This window comes from Dermacentor andersoni, chromosome 2 (assembly GCF_023375885.2).
Source record: "Dermacentor andersoni chromosome 2, qqDerAnde1_hic_scaffold, whole genome shotgun sequence".
Taxonomy (NCBI): Eukaryota; Metazoa; Arthropoda; class Arachnida; order Ixodida; family Ixodidae; genus Dermacentor; species Dermacentor andersoni.
This window is the reverse complement of record NC_092815.1, coordinates 55724857-55744658: the sequence shown is the minus strand read 5'-3', so window position 1 is coordinate 55744658 and position 19802 is coordinate 55724857. Positions and strand designations below refer to the sequence as shown.

Here is a 19802-nt window from a genome sequence, read left to right as displayed (position 1 = left end):
CATCACAGTAAGAGTCTCCCATTGAATATCAAATAACGATACGCACACACATTTATTAGCAAGTTTGGTTACCTTAAAATTGCATTTGCATAGTCAATGCTAAAAAATAAACAAGTAAGCCATTACACTAAAAATTTGTTTTTGTTTGACTCACATTAAGAAAATAGAGTTAATTCGCACTAGCTGTCTGGTGCTGACAACCTGTGCATTATTATACAGCATCAAAAGTCTTTTGGCATTTGACCTTGCCACCAGTCATCACTCATCATGCTTGCTGTCAACCAACAAGCTCAGTATTTGAGGTGGCACTGCAAAAAAACAAATGAGCAAGGCATAAGCTACACTCACACTGAACCAAAATTAAGTGAGGCTGTACTGGTTGCTATGACTGTTGCTTAGGATATAACTGCAAGGACAGTGTATTTTCTCTTGTCTATGTTTTGTAGGCAAGTAGTTCTACGGCACAGCTTGTGGCAGCAAGCCTCCTCTGTTCTTTTCCTTCAGTGCAAAACATCTGACGAATCAGTGTTGTCGAAGTACAGTACTTCATTTGTAAACATTTAATGCAACCACAAATATAATGTGAGGCAGAAAGAAGAGAAAGGGCACCTTCAATAGCGTGAAAAAAATTGTTTTGGTTATAACTTCAAGTAAGCATGGGTAATGCATCTGTACTCATTTAGAACAGCACCTTTTAGTCTACTGCGATGTGTGCAGGCATCATTTTAATGCTCATCGCTAAATGCCCATCACCTGTGATACCTGTACTACAAGTTCTGGGTCCTGCTCAAGCACATATTGTGGTACAGGATCAACTATCGCTCTACTGTATCCTGAAATGTAAAAGGCATGCGATAGGCTCAGCTGAGCTGTGACATAGGTACGTGGCAGCAAGTTAGCATGTTGGCATGATGAGGCTGCTTGGATTGGCATTGTTGTTGAGGATCATCCCATTGGACCTATACCCCCAGCGAGAGCATTCTTGTTGTAGTTGGATTCCTTTGCACAGTCGCTCCCATACCCTTTCATTGTGCACCCTCACTGTTCACAAATCCGTGTCCCTTGCTGCTGAGAGGCTGACTTTCCTGTAATGTTTTAACTTCCAGTAGCTGAGCGCACCTTACGCACTGTACTTCACCAGCAGCATGAAATTATCACGAAATTCAGCACATAATCAGGCACTCATTCTCAAATTAGATAGAAACAAACGAAGAAACGTGTGCTCCTGCACAGCCAGCAATATATTCGATTTGTTTTCAATATTTGTATCCTACCTAATACTCGAAAATCTTTTAGTAGTAGTACCTAGTTTCTGAATTGAATACAAATATTAAAAGTATAATATCCAATGTTACCCAAATTGTAGAATACTTGCGAACCTTGGCTATTTTCTGTTATTTTTCCGCATTGTTTCTATTCTGCACATCTAGTTGCATTCTTCTTCAGGAATACTTTTAGATCTTGGTTCTTCAGTACTTGCGCAGCCGATTCTGCTCGTTGAAGCATTGCGACATCCTCTGTTCCACACAAGTTTTGGTTCTGATTTATAAAAGTTTTTTCTTGCAGTATTGAAATACGAAACTGACTTATTTTAGAAGCATGATCCATTTAAGCAGCAATGCCATTTCAGTGATTTCCATTTGCTGAGATTCTGTTGTAGTAGGTAGTTCAAGCTTGTAGCATTTCGTTCCAGCTGGAGTGACAGCCCGCATAGAGTCCGATGCTTGAGTCAGCATGCAACTTGGGCTTCATGTGCCGCATGTAAGGCACCACACTACACTCTGTCTCATACTCGGCAAGCCGTGCTGCTGAAGCTATGCAAGTAGTATAGTCATAGAAGTCGCACGCCACGCGTTTTGCAGTGCAGTTGTTTTTGATGTGAGACACTTTCTGTGGAATAACTGTCATATAGTTCAACTACAGCATGTGGATATAATGTTACGTCAGATCGTATTTCTGCACTTTTGTGTTTCCAGTATGTGGTGCAGTATGCTTTGGTTGCAAGCGCTGTTACCATTGCTCGCATAAACGTGTCACTGCGCTCATTCAGTGGTAAGCAGAGTCAGATATGTGCCACCTTCCATGTAATAACTGCATCATTACATCATATTTCATGACATCAATGTGTGCAACTTGGTGTTACATGCATACCTTTATCTTTCATATGTTGACACACTATTTCTTGATTGCCTACTACGTTTTAAAACTCAGTATAATGTGCATTGCAGTAAGCACATCTTACTGCACTCATGTCAATCTGTTATTGTTCTCTTGCAACTTGTTTGCAGGCTAACAACTGAAAAAGACATACTCATGAACAGCCTTGAACTGAACTACTTTGATGCTCCTGAGCTCGCCACCAGTGGGGAAGACAGCGAAAAGATGGCGGACATCATAGAAAAGGTAAAGTATGCCATACCTTGAAATTCAGTATGGAGAGCTCAGCCTCTTTCAGGCCATTATATTCGGGCACGTCAGTATTTACAAAATGGCTGTAACATGCTCTGTGTTTCGTAGTGGTTAGTCGACAATCTCTGGAAAAGAAATACCTGTTGCACCATTGCAAAGAAATGCATATACTGTCAGCGTCCAATTTTTTGGGCTCCCTAGAAGCTACCTACCTCTAAGACGTCTGAAAATTGGGCAGTCTGAAAAAAAAAAAGCGAATGCATGCCTTTAACTGTCCTCAATGGCTCAAATCGCCACAGCCACATCCGAAATAGCTTTAAAGGCCGGCCAGTACACTTACTAGACGTCTCGGGTGTGCAAGAAGACGGGTGTGCACATATGTATAATTACGGAACACATTTTATGTCCCATGACAGTGGGCACTTTGCATTCTTGGTATGCTTCACCGCAATACATTGCGTATGCTTGACAGCGTAGCACTGCTGTATTGAGCCGTAGCTGACTTACCGAAACCAGCATTATGCATAACTTTAGCCCTTGCTGTGCTTTCTGCGCTTAGACACCATCGACGAGGATGACAAAGGCGGAGGTGGCACCATTTCCGACAGCAGTGAATTCTTTCAATGAAAAACATGGCATCGAACAGCAGAAAGCTTGATAGCGAACGTCGAAGCGGCTAGGCTTGACAACAGCACTAGACAATGTCTACGGCTGCTAGCGGATTGGTTTGCGAGAGCACTGTTTTGAAGCTGTGGGATAATCAAAATGGCGGCAATAGTGGCTTAAATTGATGCTGTTTTGAATAAAACATTTGAAAAATCGGATGGCGAAGGGTTTCAGCGTGCGAAATTTCAGACGTCCCTACACATTAGCTCTATGGGGTACATAGTGGTTCTGCGAAGGCGTCCAAATTATCAGGCATGTCCGAAAAATTAGTCGTTCACTGTAATGTTAATTGGAGTGACAAGAAGAATTTGGACTATCAAATAAATCGTACTTACAAAACAAGACCAATTAAGCTGCCTGTCTCATCTAAAAGCATTCTAAAATAAGTGAACACTTTCACGCAAAGAGCATGCCAAAAATACGGCTGCTATGCAATATGCACATTCATTATTATTGCTTGTTGTACTCACGCAGCTTCAACATTTCACAACTTAGGTTATTCCTTACTGCTTTGTTTGGCAAACCTGCGCTGCTATTTTTTGTAAGGCTAAGAGTAAAGCCACAGTCAGTTTCACACATGATACCAACATCTCCCACACACACATTTAGTATTATTTTGACATGTATGCCTCACTTTTGGTAAAGAAAACATCGTGTTTTAATGTTTTGATATGCATTTTATAAAATTGCTGAATCTGACAAGAAGTTTAGGGAAAATGGCCTGAAGCAGATCATTGTTGATGAAACACTATGGTCAAATTTTGGTTTCCACTTCTCAGCCACGACATGTATTGAGGATCTGAGTGAGTGCTCCATTTAAGGCCGCTTGAAAATTAAAAGTTAGCATTCACTCCTACTTGGTTCTAAAAGAGAGGCTGGTGCTTGTCTTCCCTTTGTGTATCTTGCCTCACCGAAGTCAGCATTGGTCTATAAGACTGCAAGCCTAAATTTTCTTTATAGAACGTGCAATTTGTCACACAGGCATTTCAAAGGCTTTTGAACTGATAGCATATCACGTCAGTGGTGAATTGGGCATCACAGGGTTTGTAGCGGCCCTTGAAACCCTTGAAAACCCTGGAATATAAAAATAGCATTTTCAAGGCCTTGAAACCCTTAATTATATTGAAGTCCTTAAATATACTTGAATTTCATCAATAGGCTTTCATTCAGCGAATTTTTAGCGGATGCCTCTTGAACACCTGGCAACTACGTGTTCGAGCCAACCAAAGCATCCAATCCATTTCTGTAGCCACAACACAGTAGCGTGGTTACAGTGACGGCAACCATAGAGTTTCATACAATAATTACTAGAGGGAACTCTGGTGCTAGTGTCTACGGGAGTTGCATTGAGAGCAGTTGTACCGACATGGGAATTATAGGAAGTACACAGATTTGCCTAAACTTCGTCCTTTTGGCTTCGAACGGCTTTGTGACTTTGTAAACTTGTCATTTTCAACAATGTACTGCGTAATAAGTAATTAAATGAACATCATTAAAATTGTCCTGCGGCAGGATTCGAACACAGGAACTTTAGCACAGAAGCCTGATATTGAAACCATTAAGCCACGGACGCATGCATCGGCAAGCGAATGAAACGCCCTAATGAATTTATTGCGGGCATGCCAGTGCCATGAGACACTTGGCATGTTTCGATTTGGCCACCTGGACAAGCGCAATCGTTGCAATTAATAGCATTTGTGCATTCTTGCGGCGTCTTCTACACTTCAAAGAGTACAGATTGTGCTGAAACTTGCGCCAATAAGATTTATATAGCGTAATATACAAAGCCACAAGAACATCTGAATCCACAAGCACAAAGATCAGACAAATCCATGTACTTCCGATCATTCCCATGGTGGTACAATGACTGCAGCACCAGAATTTCCTCTAGTAATTATTGTAGGAAACTCTATGGCGGCAATGACCGCAGCTAAGCCTACCTTCGTTGTGGGAAAGCATAGTGCACGAATAATTGCTGTCACGTCTTTCGTAGCTGCAATATGCCAGGAAAGTGCAATTTCCAGCAGTCGTGGTTAAAAAGTGCTGCTTATAGGGAGTGGATTTCTCAGGATACGTCAAATTCTCGTCGTGCAAACCTTCGATGTATCATCAATGGGCGAGTCAGCCCTCAAAAGTCATATGAAGAGCACAAAACGCGCTTTGAACATGAAAGCAACTACGGCGCATAGTACCATGTGGAACTACTTGACGGCAATTGCTTATGAGCAACGCATCGAGCCAGCTCCATCAACGTCATGGGAAGTGAGCAGCCTGTGCAAAGCGCACGCGTGTGTACCAACACGGAGATACTGTGGACTCTGAAAATGGTGACATCACACTATTCCTACAACTCGTCATCACACACAGGGGAATCGTTCAAGAAAATGTTCCCAGACAGCGAAATCGCTAAGGCATTTTCCTTTGGTGAAATAAAATCTGCATAAGTAGGGTGTCATGGTCTGAGACCATTCTGTTTGATGGGTCTGAACGACTACCTGCAGAGAAAACAGATGGACATCCATTTGCAGTACTGGAGCACAATGCCCGAGCGTGTAACCACGAGATATTATATGTCGTTGTTCACGGGACATTTGACTGCCGAAGACCTTCAGGAGAAGCTTCTGGCTGCCTTGGCAGATTTGCCGCTGGCGAAAGCTGTCCAGCTGTCTATGGAAGGCCCCAATATCAACCTAAATATAAAGTGTTTTAGGGAAATGCAGGAATACTTACAGCAGAACCATCAAGTTCAGTGTTTGGACCTGGAATGCTCGTAAACACCTTGTCGCCTTCGCAAAAGCTAAGTCTGTGCCGTTTTCCCTACGTTTTAAAACACTATTCATAGGTTCCAAGCGCTACGTATATGATGAAGCTTCGCAGACGATTAAAGAAGTATAGCAACCACTTCGTAATAAAAAAATAAATCGACACCCCCGAATAGCACTTCTATTTCAGTAATCTTTACTAACATACGAAGCTTCATTGCAAAACGCGAACGCGTGTCTAACCTTGTACTAACGTCTAAAAGCAACGTGCTGGTACTCACGGAAACCTGGCTTAGTGACCATATTCCAGACTCGGAAGTGCTGGCTGATTTACCGAATTCTAAAGTGTTTCGGAAAGATCGCACGACAACACGAGGAGGAGTCCTTATAGCTGTCAGTCAACAATTATCGTGTTCTGTTGTTAGATTCACATCCAACTTAGAAATCCTTTTCATTCATTGTCACGCCGCTCCACAATCAGTTCTTTTGGGCGTTTGCTATAGACCCCCTTGCAGTAGCCCAGATTTTGCCTGCCAGCTTAGCAATGTACTCTGCAAACTAACTTTTCAGTACCCCAAAGCTGACCTCCTCCTCTTCGGAGACTTTAACTTTCCAGATATCGATTGGCACAATATAGCTCCGTCTCTCGTAAATCAGACAGAAGCAAGAAATTTCCTTGATGTTTGTTTTAATTTTAACCTCGCTCAACTTGTATCTGAACCAACGCGTGTCACACCAGACACAGCTAACGTATTAGACCTAATACTAACAAGTCGACCAGACAGTTTATCATCAATTACATATCTGAAGGAAATTAGCGACCATAAGGTTATTCACGCTTCCTTTCACTTTGCGCCAATTCCACGCCAGAAACTTCAAAAGACAATACATCTTTATAACGAAGGCAACTACGAGGCTATACGCGATAATCTGTACGACTTCTTTATTTCATTCGAGGCGTCCTTTAACAAACACAATATCCATACCAACTGGCAAAGCTTCAAAGAAAAAAATGAATGATCTAGCTGACAGGTTCATTCCAACTTCAGAAGCCATGGTTCACCAATTCTTTGAAGAGACTTGATAATAAAAAGGAACGTTTGTACCGTGCAGCAAACGGCAGGACAAACACATGCGCCTGGGATAAATACTACGCAGCGGAACGTGCATACTTATCAGCTATTCGGGAGGCAAAACAGTCTTTCTTTCACGAAGATCTACCAAACATGCTGGTCACTAATCCAAGAAAGTTCTGGCAGGTAATCAATCCTCGGGAAATAAGCAGTATTGCATTAGTCAACGAGAACGGTGAAACAGTCGATGATGGTGAATGTGCTAATCTTTTTAATACAGCTTTTGTGTCAGTCTTCTCCCATGAACCTAGCTTGTCATTTCCCTCTACAGTTAACAACTCAACTAGTGTCATGCCATCAGTAACCTTCTTTGCCGATGGTATTTTGTCTCTAATTGACAATCTTAAACTAACTTCCTCAGCCGGAGTGGATAACATAAACTCAAAAGTGTTAAAAAATACTAAAGACATCAGTGCTGCTTATTTGTGCTTGTTGTTCTCGCAGTCGCTCTCATCTGGCATCATACCACATGACTGGAAGGTGGGGAGGGTTGTTCCCATCTATAAATCAGGTGACAAGAACTCTCCACTTAACTATCGCCCCATCTCACTGACAAGCATACCTTGCAAAATCATGGAACATGTCATTTATACAGAAATTATGAAATTTTTAGACGCAGGAAACTTTTTTCATTCTTCACAGCACGGATTTCGCAAGAGATTTTCCTGCGAGACGCAATTGGCACTTTTCCTTCATGATCTTCGCACTAATCTAGATACTAACCAGCAGACAGACGCAGTATTCCTAGACTTCGCGAAAGCATTCGATAAGGTACCACATCAACAACTATTACTAAAGCTATCTCTAGCGAACGTGCACCCCGATATATTGCGATGGATTGAAGCTTTCCTTAGTAACCGCTCACAGTTTGTTCTTATTAACAACAGCCCATCTGTTTCCCTACCGGTAACTTCTGGGGTTCCACAAGGATCTGTCCTCGGGCCTCTCCTCTTTTTAATATATATTAACGGCTTACCTCTGCATGTATCCTGCAATATTCGCATGTTTGCAGATGACTGCGTCGTTTACCAAACAATTACTAACATGTCTGACCAAATCTCCCTTCAGGAGGATATTAACCGCTTGCAACAATGGTGCGATTGCTGGTTAATGACACTTAACCCAAATAAATGTAAAGTAGTGGTATTCTCCCGCCGTCGTAACCCACTAGCTTACCCATACACAATAAATAACGTAGACGTAGAAACTGCGCAGTCCTACAAATACCTCGGTGTTACACTTACTAATGATTTGACTTGGAGCACACATATTACTAACGTCATCTCATCTGCTAATAAATCTCTTGGTTTCTTAAAACGAAACTTAAAGCAAGCACCCAAGCATGTGAAATTACTAGCCTACAAGAGCATAATCAGACCCAAACTCGAATATGCATGTGCCGTATGGAGCCCTCATCAAGCATATCTAATCAACGCACTTGAATCGGTGCAAAACCGTGTCATAAGGATCATCCATTCAACGTATTTATATGATGTCAATGTGTCATCACTGAAAAAAGAATCCGGACAGGTTACACTCGCTGATCGCCGTCGCATCTCAACTCTCTCTCTTTTTCATAAGTTTATCATACTTCACTTAATCAACCACCATACATTATTCCCGCTGCCCGTGTATCACATCGCACTTGGCACGTGTACCAAGTTGGCCGCCCTTGCACTCATACTACCACTTTTTCAGGCTCATTCTTCTTTCGCGCAGCAACAGATTGGAACAACCTGCCCCACCAAATTGCCGCCATAACCTGTGCACCTACATTCATGCAAAGACTCGCAGACCATTTTTTAGAATAAAAAAATGAATGGGATATGCTATCTATGTGTGTACTAGATGGAATTTTGTACTTAATTCTCACATGTGTTGTAACTTATGCTCTGTTATTCTAACTTATACTCTGTTATTCTTAAAATGATGTATAATAGATATATGTATGCCCACCCCTTATGTAATGCCCCTATGGGGCTTTTAAGGTAATAAAATGAAATGAAATGAAACAGCTGTAATTTGGCTAAAGAAAGATATCCGATTCACCCTTGTACCAGTCTGTATAAATGTGACTACACAAGCTAAGTAGACAATAAGTAACAACTTAGCGCATGGTAAGCAGAAATAACAGCAAGTAACATGTGGCAGTAAATGTAAAAATAATAAATTGTGAATAAACTATAAGGTTGAGTTTAGGTATCAGTAGTACAAGTAAAGATTATGCGTACAATAAATTGCACAGAAAATAAAAATAAGACGGGTCATAACGATAAAAATATTGGTAATGTTTGGCTTTTTGTAGTAAAAGAATTCATCTTTTTCTATTCATGTACCATTCAAGGAAAAAGGGAGTACTAATGACTTTCTATATAAAATAAGGGGTTCATTTAATGTGAATGTCAGGTGGGTCGTTCAGTCACGCAAACTTGGCTCAATTTTTTAAAGTAGAATACCGGCTCGTTCTAGCAATTCTATAGATTAGTTTGTTATTCTGTATTTGTTGTAAATACATTTTAGTGCCTTTCTTTGAACAGCTTCTGGTTTGTTAATGAATTGTTTGATGAAGAAAAACCAGACGACAGTGGCATAATCCAAGATTGATCTAGAAAATGTTTTATATGCTAGTAACTTTGTACCTGGCAGTGCTAGTCTGAGATATCTGTTTAAAAATAACTTTTTCAGTGCAGTTGAGGTAATGTTAACATGCCAATCCCGTCTAAAGTTGTGTGTTAATGTTAAGCCAATGTACTTGTACTGTTTAAGTAGGTTAAGTGCGGTGCTGTTTATGATGTACTGGAATTCCGATCTGTGCTTCTTTCTTGTAATTGATTAGATAGACTTCTTTTATGTTCAGTGTCAATTGCCACAAACATTGCACTATCTGGATACCAATGTTAAAGCACTAGGCTAAATGATCATTATAAAATTACTTGATACAGAACATACTCATCAGCAAAAAGTTCAACGTTAACGAGAATATTGGAGTGGCAGGTCTTTAATTCTTTAATGTATAGAAGAAATAAAACTGGAGGCATACGCTACCTTATGGAATTCCAGATGTCGCATTAGATTTACTGGAAGAAAGCCGATTTATTTTTACAAACTGAGTGGAGTTAGTAAGGTAGTCTAACACTTTCACTGCGTCATGGGTCATGGGTGTGTCATGGCAGTTATTCCTCCCCTGTGGCTGTGCAGGGCATTCCTGCAGTCCATAATGAAGTCCTTGCTAGAAATCAAAGGAGAGCAAAAGTTCATTTTGCTTCTGATTTGACAAGTCAGGGCACCATCCCTCCACAGCTTGAGGTAGCTTCAAAGGAGCACAACCCCCTAGTGACTCACAGATGGGTCATGACGTACCAGAGGAATATTACAAGTGACCCACGGGTGGATCATCCTGCACAGGAAATGAGACTAAAAATTGTTGCCGCAGTGAACGTGTTAATCTAGTCAGGAATGGGGCCTTCTCCTAAGTTGCGTTCAAGCTTTTGAATTAGTTTTTTTATGTGTTACACTATCAAGACCTTTTGAAAAGTGGAGGAAGATTAGATTAGATACTTGAACTACTAGTTCAATTAGCTGTGTGATCGTGGAAACCCATTCTTGAAAACCGTGCTGACATGCTGTAAGTGTTTCTTCCTGTTCAAAGTGCTTGAATATGTGTTTCAAGACAATGTGTTCTAATAGCTTTGCACACTGTGCTTGTTAATGGGCTTGGTCTGTATTCAGAGAGTTCAATACTTCCCTATTTATGAACTTCAGCTGTTTTCCATTCCTTAGGGAGTGTACCTGAGAACAGTGACTTGTTAAAGAGCATTAATAGGTACAGTTAAACCTCGATATAAGAAAGTCGGTGAAATTGGCAATTTACTTCATAATATCAAAATTCTGTTATATTAAAAATCAACCTTTTATGCAAATAAGTACAGTTGCTGATGGATTTTTCTTACACGAAAGGGGCTGCAAAATTTTCTGAATTTAGAGCAATCGGAAAAGGCAAATCTGACAGAAAAAATATAATTTTTTTTAAAATTTGAGAATTGGCGACGAAAGATACGGCTTCATACTGTGTAGTCACATCTGCAGTACAAAGTGAAACCAGCCATGCTTTCACATCCACTCAGCCCCTGCGGCGGATAGAATCAGCCACAGTGGGACGATGCTATCATGAGAAGCGCCAGCAGAGGGAATTGAATGCTTCGTCTGCCTGTCGCTTCAACCAGTCTCTAAAACTCGAGATTACACAACCTCCAGTTCTAAATGCGTGGGAGAATGGCACACGTGACGCCATACCATCTCGGCACGCCCACTCTTTCCATACACGGCATGTTACCTCCAAAGCAACGAACGCGCAGCATAGGCACTCAGATGCACTGACGGCCATGCACAGCCAGGCCATGCTAGAAAAGGAGACACGCACCAACCATTAGAAGCTTCGTTGGCGTTACATTTTTTTTATTATTAACATTGTTCAAAAACATAGCTGGGGCACTTTTCAAAGGGTTTGTTAAGTGTATTCTTAAGTTGGAGCTTTCTGGCTTTTCTTAATTTTGATTTCATTCATTTGATAGCTGCACTGAAACTGTGATGTGTAAATTTTAATGAGTTAGTCTTCTGCAATTTTCTTAGTCGTATTATTTTGCATTTGGCATGTACATATAACATCACATGTTATCCACAGGGTATGTTTTGGTTGTACAGTGAGGTATAAAGCCTCTAGCCTGAGCCACCAGGGATCAGTGCCTGTACTGCAGTTATATGAAAATTGCATGAACAAGGGAAATTTGTGGATTTAATGGTAGAGCATACTAGTGTCGTTAGCTTTACTAATTAGGATATGCGATGCTTGACTGAGAAGTAGTTAGTGTCAAGAAAGGGGCACAGTGCAAAAAGTTGATCACCTTTTAGCTAAGTTTACTCATTTATAGTAAAATTTAGCAATGATATTGTATGCTTGCTTTTCATCATTTTGGTTTTTACAAATTTTACAAACTCTCTGCCACAGGATTTCGCAACACCCTCCGACCATTCCATTTTTCACCATGGTAGCTATGGCTATGGTAGCTATGATGGTAACATGGATCCTTGTGAGATGATGTGGGAATGTAATTCTGTGCTGAGTTGGCTTACTAGCTCGCCGTTAATACTGCCACAATATCTAGAAGCACCAGAGCGGGAATTTCCTCACTAGCGGTATAATGCAGCTCATCCTGAACTGCTGCCTGAAGTTGTAGATTCACAAGATGTATCCAAGCAAGGACAAAGCTTGCAACTGTCCTGTAAACAGTCTGCACAGATTGCGCTCACTGCTAGAGACTCTGCATATGGCAAAATAGTTATTGGCTCGGCACTTCTGCTCCGGGACTGGCCTGTGTACTGATCAACAAGCACAACTAATGTGCACACATTCAATATGGTGCTTACTGTCACGTAATTGCAGCCACCAATAAATTGCACTGGAGAGGAGGTGGTGGATGTTGTCAAAAAGTTCGCTCCATATAAGTTGTTCAAAGAACTTTATTCAGTCCTCCTTTAGACAGTTGGTGTATTTTTCTGCTCAATCGCAGTGTTTACACATGAAAGGACGCTTGACAGTGATGGCGGGCAATGATCATGTCGGGTCATAGTTGGGCAATGTTGACCCTTTCTTTTGATTGTCAGAGAGGCTCACAACACATGCATGCAATGTGCATTGATTTTGTTAAATCGAAACTGCAGAGCAGAATGCTAAATTTCAAGAAAAAGAAATGCGTGGCTTTCACAGTGAAGAAAGTTTGTTACATAGTGGATTTCATAAATTTAGATTGAAATGTAAATGACAAATATTAATGGTCTCTTCAGGTTTGTTTGATTGATTAAAATTCTTATTAGCATGTTTGAAAATCCCCAAGAGAGCTTCCCAACCAATTCAAGTGGTTCAGTAATAATGAAATTAGTTTCATCCATGATGCAAAAATGCTAACAACTTGGCACTTGCAGTCACCTCTGTTGCCAAAGGCAAGCATGTGGGCTCTGCAAGCCTCATGCACCTTTATTGCTTAAGCATTTTAATTGTCCAGGAAAGCTTCCATGTTGAAGAGCAAATTCTGTGCTTTGAATGCCAAACTCATCTATGTTTCACAGCAAGCTTGGTGCCGTTGGCCGTAACAAAAATTTGGTGCAAATTTTTAGATAAGTTACAAGTTGCATGGTTTGTCTTATCTCTCTCACATTTGAAGCCTCAGTGGTCATTGACCACTATTATTATCAAATTTGTTGAGGCCTGTTGAAAAAAAGTCACAGCCATAAGCATCCACTAGCTTTCAGGGCAAGTGATGCACTGCAGTCAGCATTGATGGCATTTCATCTTTATATATGTGTGTAGGTTCTTCCGGTTAAACAGCAATATCTTTCAGTGACCATTGAGATTGTTTCACTGGCATGTGGTTCTTGTGTAAGAGGCTGCCTTGGTAGAACACATACACAACAAGCAAGATAGTCATGAAAAGGAAAATTGTTGTTTATCCAATTGTAGCATGAAACAACAAAGGAAACCTATACAGGTTTCTCAGAAAGTTTTGCAGTGAAAAAACAATTTGTCTTGGTCTGGAGATCGAAACTGGGACCAACGCGTTTCCGAGGCAATCACTCTGCCGTCCGAGCTAACCAGGAGGCTAGCAGATAGCAAAGTAAGGGCATATTGATCTACAACTCAAAGCACAGGGACAATGAATATGGCACATCAGTTCTGCAGAATCCCACAAGTGGATGAAGGTTTGACAACAGGTTTCCTTTTCATAACCTTTCCCCCGCCTTGCATTCCTCCGTCACCTCAACTTGAACTTGTAAAACAACAAAATGCCTTTTGCTTGTGTTCACGCTTCAGGAGTCATTGACTCAGCTGACTCGTTTTTCTTCTGGTAGTACAAAAATTGACAGGTCATCTGGCAAGAACCTCATGAGGACGCAATTAAGCCCTGCAGTATACTTATCCGGCAATGTGCCCAGGCCTTCTGGTGCACTTATGTGGAATCAAACTGTCAGGCAGCAGGTGCAGCTTCTCCACATTCTTTGAGGTCTTCACCAGCAATGCTAGGAGCAGGCCAATGTGTTAATTAACCCAAATTTCTTGTCAAGTAAATCACTCTGTCTTGCAAGAGTTGGGGTCGGGCATGAATTAAGTGGTAGCTGGCCCATGCCATCATCCGACTCATCCACGCTAAGGACGTTGTTGAAGGGAAGGACTTGTTCTCAACGAGAACGAGGAATATGGGATTTATATGCAATATCTACATGAAGGGTGGAGAATGTTACATTTCATCAGTCTAGCATGACTGAAAGAGAATGCACACTGAAGAGCCGCAGAACGGCTGCTTAAAAAAACACTGTCATCCCTAGGTGAGGGAAAACGGCCGTTCAACCTTCGACCAATGGGAGCATCCAAAGTCATCGTAGCTGAGCCGCCTTTGAGGGGGAGGGTTTACACACTCACTTCCGCACAGGCTTCACTGAACACACCGAGGTGAGAGGGTTCTCGCAGACAGGGGTCTTGCCCCAAGCAGGCGCCTCTTGATCCCAGAGCTGACCCCTCAGTCAGTGGCCGCTGTGTCTGTCCATTGACTGTGATTACTTCTGGGGCCCGTGGGAAAGCACTGCAGAACATCCTTTTCCAGGAGTTCCCCCGCTCCAAGCAAACCATGAAGGCGATGGCGAATTGACTAACAGTACTCGGTCCGCCGAACGTCTAGACGTGCCGGTGCCGTCAGGCTGTTGAAGAGGTGCCATGTGGTCCTTACAAAGCAAGTCGTCGCAGCGGGCTAAGAAGGGTTCAGAGGTCGCTTCTCCGAAAATCGCCAGCCCCCGCAGGCCAATTGTAACAGTCTATATCTTGACTGCAATGTCATAGTTGCCGTCAGCCAATCTTATACCTTCGGTTGCTTATTTGTAGGGATGGGCAAATATTCAGTGTTGCCAAATATTCTATCTAATTTTTCTCTATTTGTTATTCATTTCGATTCGAGTTCAGGTGTTTGATATTTTCAAATTACTCGGCGCTCCCGAAAAGGTAGCCGGAAGCCACGGATGGCCGGTACAAATAGACATCTCGGAGGATATGCACTTATATGTCATGGCTGCTATACAGCATCCATAAGTCTCGAAGGCTACATGTTTTTTAATTAGAAAGCCAAGAATGTGCAACGCAAAAGAGCAAAAACGGCGTTAGCGTGCTACCGCAACGAGGTGGCGGAGTACACATCGCCGTGACTATCAGTGTAAAATGCTAGAACGCTTCATGCCATGGAAGAAGGACAACTTCGTGCCTATTTATTCCTTTAAAGGGTCCCTCACCAGGTCTGCCCATTTCGAGCTGGCAAGCGCTGAGCATACGATGCGCGCTAACGATCGTGTTTGTAAAGAATTGCATCGCTACGCACTGCGAAATGGTCTGAAATTTCAATCTGAACGCCGTTTTCCCTTTTCTTCTGGGCGACCATGCTCCAAGCCGGACGGTGACGTAGTCGTGTTCCTGCGCCTTCGTACTGGTGCCTGCAGTGTGACGTTGCTCGTGGTGACATGCGACTTCAAGAATTATTCAAGGCAACATCTGTTATCTGTGCGATCTGAAGCCTGAAATGACGAATTGAGCTTTAGAGAAATAATAAAACACACAAACTGAATGTCTGTGTGTTTTTTGCTGTACTTCGCACCGAAGCAAGAGAGATGTACTTCCGCTTCGTCTGCTTGTTCCCACTGTCGTGCAGTCACGTGCGCAGGTACCGAAACTATGCCATTTTCTACCATGTTCCAGCACGTGATCATGCTCTGCGATCCACTTGTTCTGCCGCAGTATTCGTGTAATACTGAATTGTACCGCTAGTCATGTGTCCTTGAACACAGCATGCAAAATCGTGCGTTGTGCAAAACGAGACATCACAACAACTCGCACGCAGCATTGTCAGTGGGAGTGCACAGCGCCTCAAAAAAAAAAAAAGCGAGGAAAAAAAAATGAAGGCGGGGCCCATGACGTATGCATCACGCAATCCTCGAGGTCCGGTGTGGGAGAACGCAAGGAAGGAATTTCGCTTGTGGATGCTAGACGAGGCGAGTGGAGCGAGTGTCTCGCTATACAGTGGAGCTCACCTTCTGAAATCAAGGGTTCGTGGCACTGAAATATTTCTGTCTCTGCTATTAATGAGCCGATTTGAAAAATTTTTACGGCAGAACGCTCTCTAGAGGACACGTAACAGCTTCCAGCATGTAAACAAAATTTTGCTATGGGGCCTGGTGAGGGGACCTTTAAAGCCTTTATTCTTGCATTTACCGCCGTGCATAACACCATGCTGGCCACGGGATTTCATAATTGCGTAGTCACCATCTATGATCGCGTTGATAGCCGCCACGGTTTCTTCAGCAGCGATCTATGAATAAAGTAGTTTCCTTTTGACTCAATACGCACATCAGCTGCTTGCCTAAAAAACTGCGTAGTCGCCATCCGTGATCACACAGAACGCCTGCAGTTTCGTCTGCAGTCGCAGCAAATGGTAGTTCTGACTCAGTGCGTGTGTTAGCCGCGTGCCTTGAGCACCGCAAAGTCGCCGTTCCTAATCGCATCGATAGCAGCCGTGGTTTCCTCTGTAGTGACTGCGGCAAACAGTTGTTTTATTTTGACTTGGTGCAAAGCTGTCTAGGATGAAGAGCACCGTATACATCGCAATGGACGTGCGACCTGTTGGTGATCAGCTCACTAGCGAGAAAATAATCGGGATGAACACACAGTTGTGCAAAGTGTGTTGCATATGAAGACGCGCACCGCGCCTGTGAAGGAAGTCGCGAGGCCTTGATCGCCTCTGCGAGAGCCAATCAGTCACAAGATAAGAATTGCAGCTTCCGCACTGCTGTTATACAAAATAGCAAAAGAATTCGCTTAATCTTTTCTGGGTACCCTCGAAAATGCGACATTCGGTTAATTTGGACTCTGACTTCTTTTTTTTTTTTTTTTTTTTTTTTTGTCCTGTGAAATCCGAATTGACCAGGTCTTGCTTGAAATGTGACATATACTATTCAAACTATTCCATTCGAAATTATTCGGCCAAATCACTATTCGCTTCGAACCTCAAATTCAATATTTGCCCAACCATACTAGTATCATTTGCAGCTCCTGTCAGGTACTTCAATAAATTATATTGTGGACTCTGGATTTTCGTGGATTGTCCCACTACAGTGATCCCCAAACCCTTCCAACTGGCGTAGATCACCATGGTGATCTACATTAGTTGCAATGTGTTCCGCAGAACACATTGTCAAGCCTTAGAAATGGTACTGAACAGTGGCACATCGCAATGACCTATCCTTGCAGTGCAGCAGACTGCCCCTTACTAATGTGGTGTGGGAGATGGTTACATTTGTGCTCATTGTAGTCTCCACACTTTGTCCCTTGACGTTCCTTACAAAGTCCAAATATAGAAGGGTTCTACGGCTCATGGTCAGATTACAGTCGAAGCTCACTTAATTCAAATGTGACCTGAATACACGATCTGGCAGTTGTATACTCACAACCTATAAGTAAGCACAATGGCACAGAAGCCTTGAAGGATGGGTAAAGTCTGGATGGAAAAGCCTGATAAATGCTACCGCATTACGACACACGATACCCCAAAATATTTTTTTGCATTTGCTTAAGAATTTCTTTGTTTTTATGCAGTTCAACGATAAGCGGCAATACTTCCAAGCAGGTTACAACAAGCATCTAGGTGACAGAGGACTTCTCTTCAAGTTGAAAACGATCAGCAAGTGGGAACAAATGAGGTACGCGTGGAACCTGAACAAGTACTAATCCTGTAAGGCTCACACGGATGATCAATGACATACTAGAAATAAAAATGTTATTGCCTCCACTTTTGTGTGCCTATTCCTTTCTTCAGTGAGAGCCTATACATTTCTAGCAAAAATGGGATGCAAGAATCAAGCAGGTGAAATTAGGATGTTGAGACATATGTACATGGTGGCAAGAAAAAACAGTCAGGTTAGTTAACAAAGTCTGCATCCATTTCGCCATCACACAAGATAGAGAGTTAGAACTAAAGGAAATACAGCGAAGTCCACAAAAGGATATCTCCCGTTCTCTACCCTGTATATCCTGGCGAAGGAGAAAATCGCTATGAAAGACGAGATAAAAATTAAAAATATGAAAATAAGCAACAAGCAAACAATTATGCATATGGTGCCTGCATGACATGTATGTGTTATCTACGTGACGTTTAAGAAATGCCATCCATAAATGACATGTTTCAAGGTACTGCGAGGTCTTTCGCGACTGCCCCTCTAACTTCTCAGGTAAAACAGACTTCCTTTACTTGACTCAATTAGAAGTAACAAGAACATGCGAAGCCCTTGTTGTTTGCACTGAATCACATCCAATAGCAAAGACCGACATGCATGAGGAAACGCAGCGGCGTTTATGCGTGCCTTGCGGCGTTAAGGCGGGTTTGAACAGCTGAACTGAAACACAGGGGAGAAGGAGCCAGACAAGGACGTCACGTCGCGGAACTATCCGAGTTTTATTTCCGCGCACGCGGATATATATATATATATATATATATATATATATATATATATATATATATATATATATATATGTAGAGAGAGAGAGAGAGAAGAAAGGGGGTTAACCGAGGGGCCTGATTTTTATTAATCATATCCAGGGGCGTAGCCAGGCGGGGGAGGGGGGGGGGGGTGTGCTTATGGGGCTTAGGCGCATGCCGGCCGTCGCCGTCATGTTCCTTATGAAGTCCAAGGGCGATAACGTAGTCACCGCGCGCCGGATGCTGTATGTGCCGAGTGAAAGCGTGGGGGGGGTGGAGGGGTTGAGCCGACGATGAAGAAGCGCGCGAGCCGTTCATCTGAGGGATCGCCAGCCGTCTGCGCGCAGGCGCGAGTAAGAGCGGGCGCGAAAGTTTGGGTATGGTTTGGGGGCTTTTGCCAGCTGGGGGCTTTTTTGGGGGCTTTTGCCGACTGTCCTGGCTGCCTGTTGTCAAGACCCTGCATGTCCAGGTCCTCCGGGTCCGCAAGACAGTCTCCCAGCTTCTTGCCCGAGGACAGGGCTGTGCCACTTGGCGGACACTGCGGCTCTACGATGCAGCAGCCACCTCACGCTTGCGGTACGCCCTCCCACTCGTGGCACTACCACCTGCCCGCCTCAGGAAGCTGGAGCTGCAGCATCGGGCCGCGATTAGGCTCTGTGTGGGCGCTCCCCGCAGCTCCCAAGTCGCTGCAACGTAGCAGGGGCTACGCGCCCATGTTGACCGCCTCCACCATGGACCAGACGGCAGTGCCCTGCTCTCACGACTGCGCTCGCGGCCCCATTTACAGATGGTGTTAAGAACGGCCAGCTGAAGTGCAAGTTTTGCCAGCCACTTGCGACAGGGGCGGCAGCTTTCCTTGGCGTTGCGCTCTAGCCTCGTCGCCGTTGTAACTGAATGAATTCGACGAAGCAGGCTTTGTGCGCAACAGGACCACCGCTGTTGTGCCATTACCACCAGCCCGGATTCCGAATCTACAAGATGCAGAATTTATCCTGCGAGCGCCCTTTGAACAAACCCGGGGCTGCGCCGAAAGGCACAGCGCCCTAATTCTCCCTTGACAAGTCAAGATGCTGAGCCGTCAGGCAGTGGTGTCCTGCGGAGAAGTATCGGCGAGCAACGTGTCCAAACGCCACCAAGTGCCAGACAGCCCGGCGCCGCACCTCCCTTTTCCTGGAGGTCACCGCGCGCGCAAACTTTGAACCGGGTGGCCAGCGCGGTCGCTGGTTGGACCTCTCGGACGACCGTCGAGTGCTGGCTTTGTATTGGGCCGT

At 43.3% G+C, this 19802-nt stretch overlaps 1 protein-coding gene across 4 annotated transcripts in view; it reads left to right on the top strand.

Annotated features, from left to right (window-relative positions):
* Positions 1–17844, top strand: part of ND-42 (NADH dehydrogenase (ubiquinone) subunit ND-42) — a 43770-nt gene extending 25926 nt beyond the window's left edge. For 2 of the 4 annotated variants that reach the window (XM_072286406.1, XM_072286407.1), the window contains 2 exons: positions 2289–2403; positions 7415–8746. In XM_072286406.1, the coding sequence (XP_072142507.1) occupies positions 2289–2403; positions 7415–8731 (1432 nt within the window). In that variant the 3' untranslated portion in view covers positions 8732–8746. Of the gene's footprint in view, positions 1–2288; positions 2404–7414; positions 8784–17651 lie in introns of those variants that run through there. The other 2 variants (XM_072286409.1, XM_072286408.1) reach the window with 2 other exon arrangements.
* The last annotated feature ends 1958 nt before the right edge of the window (positions 17845–19802 follow it).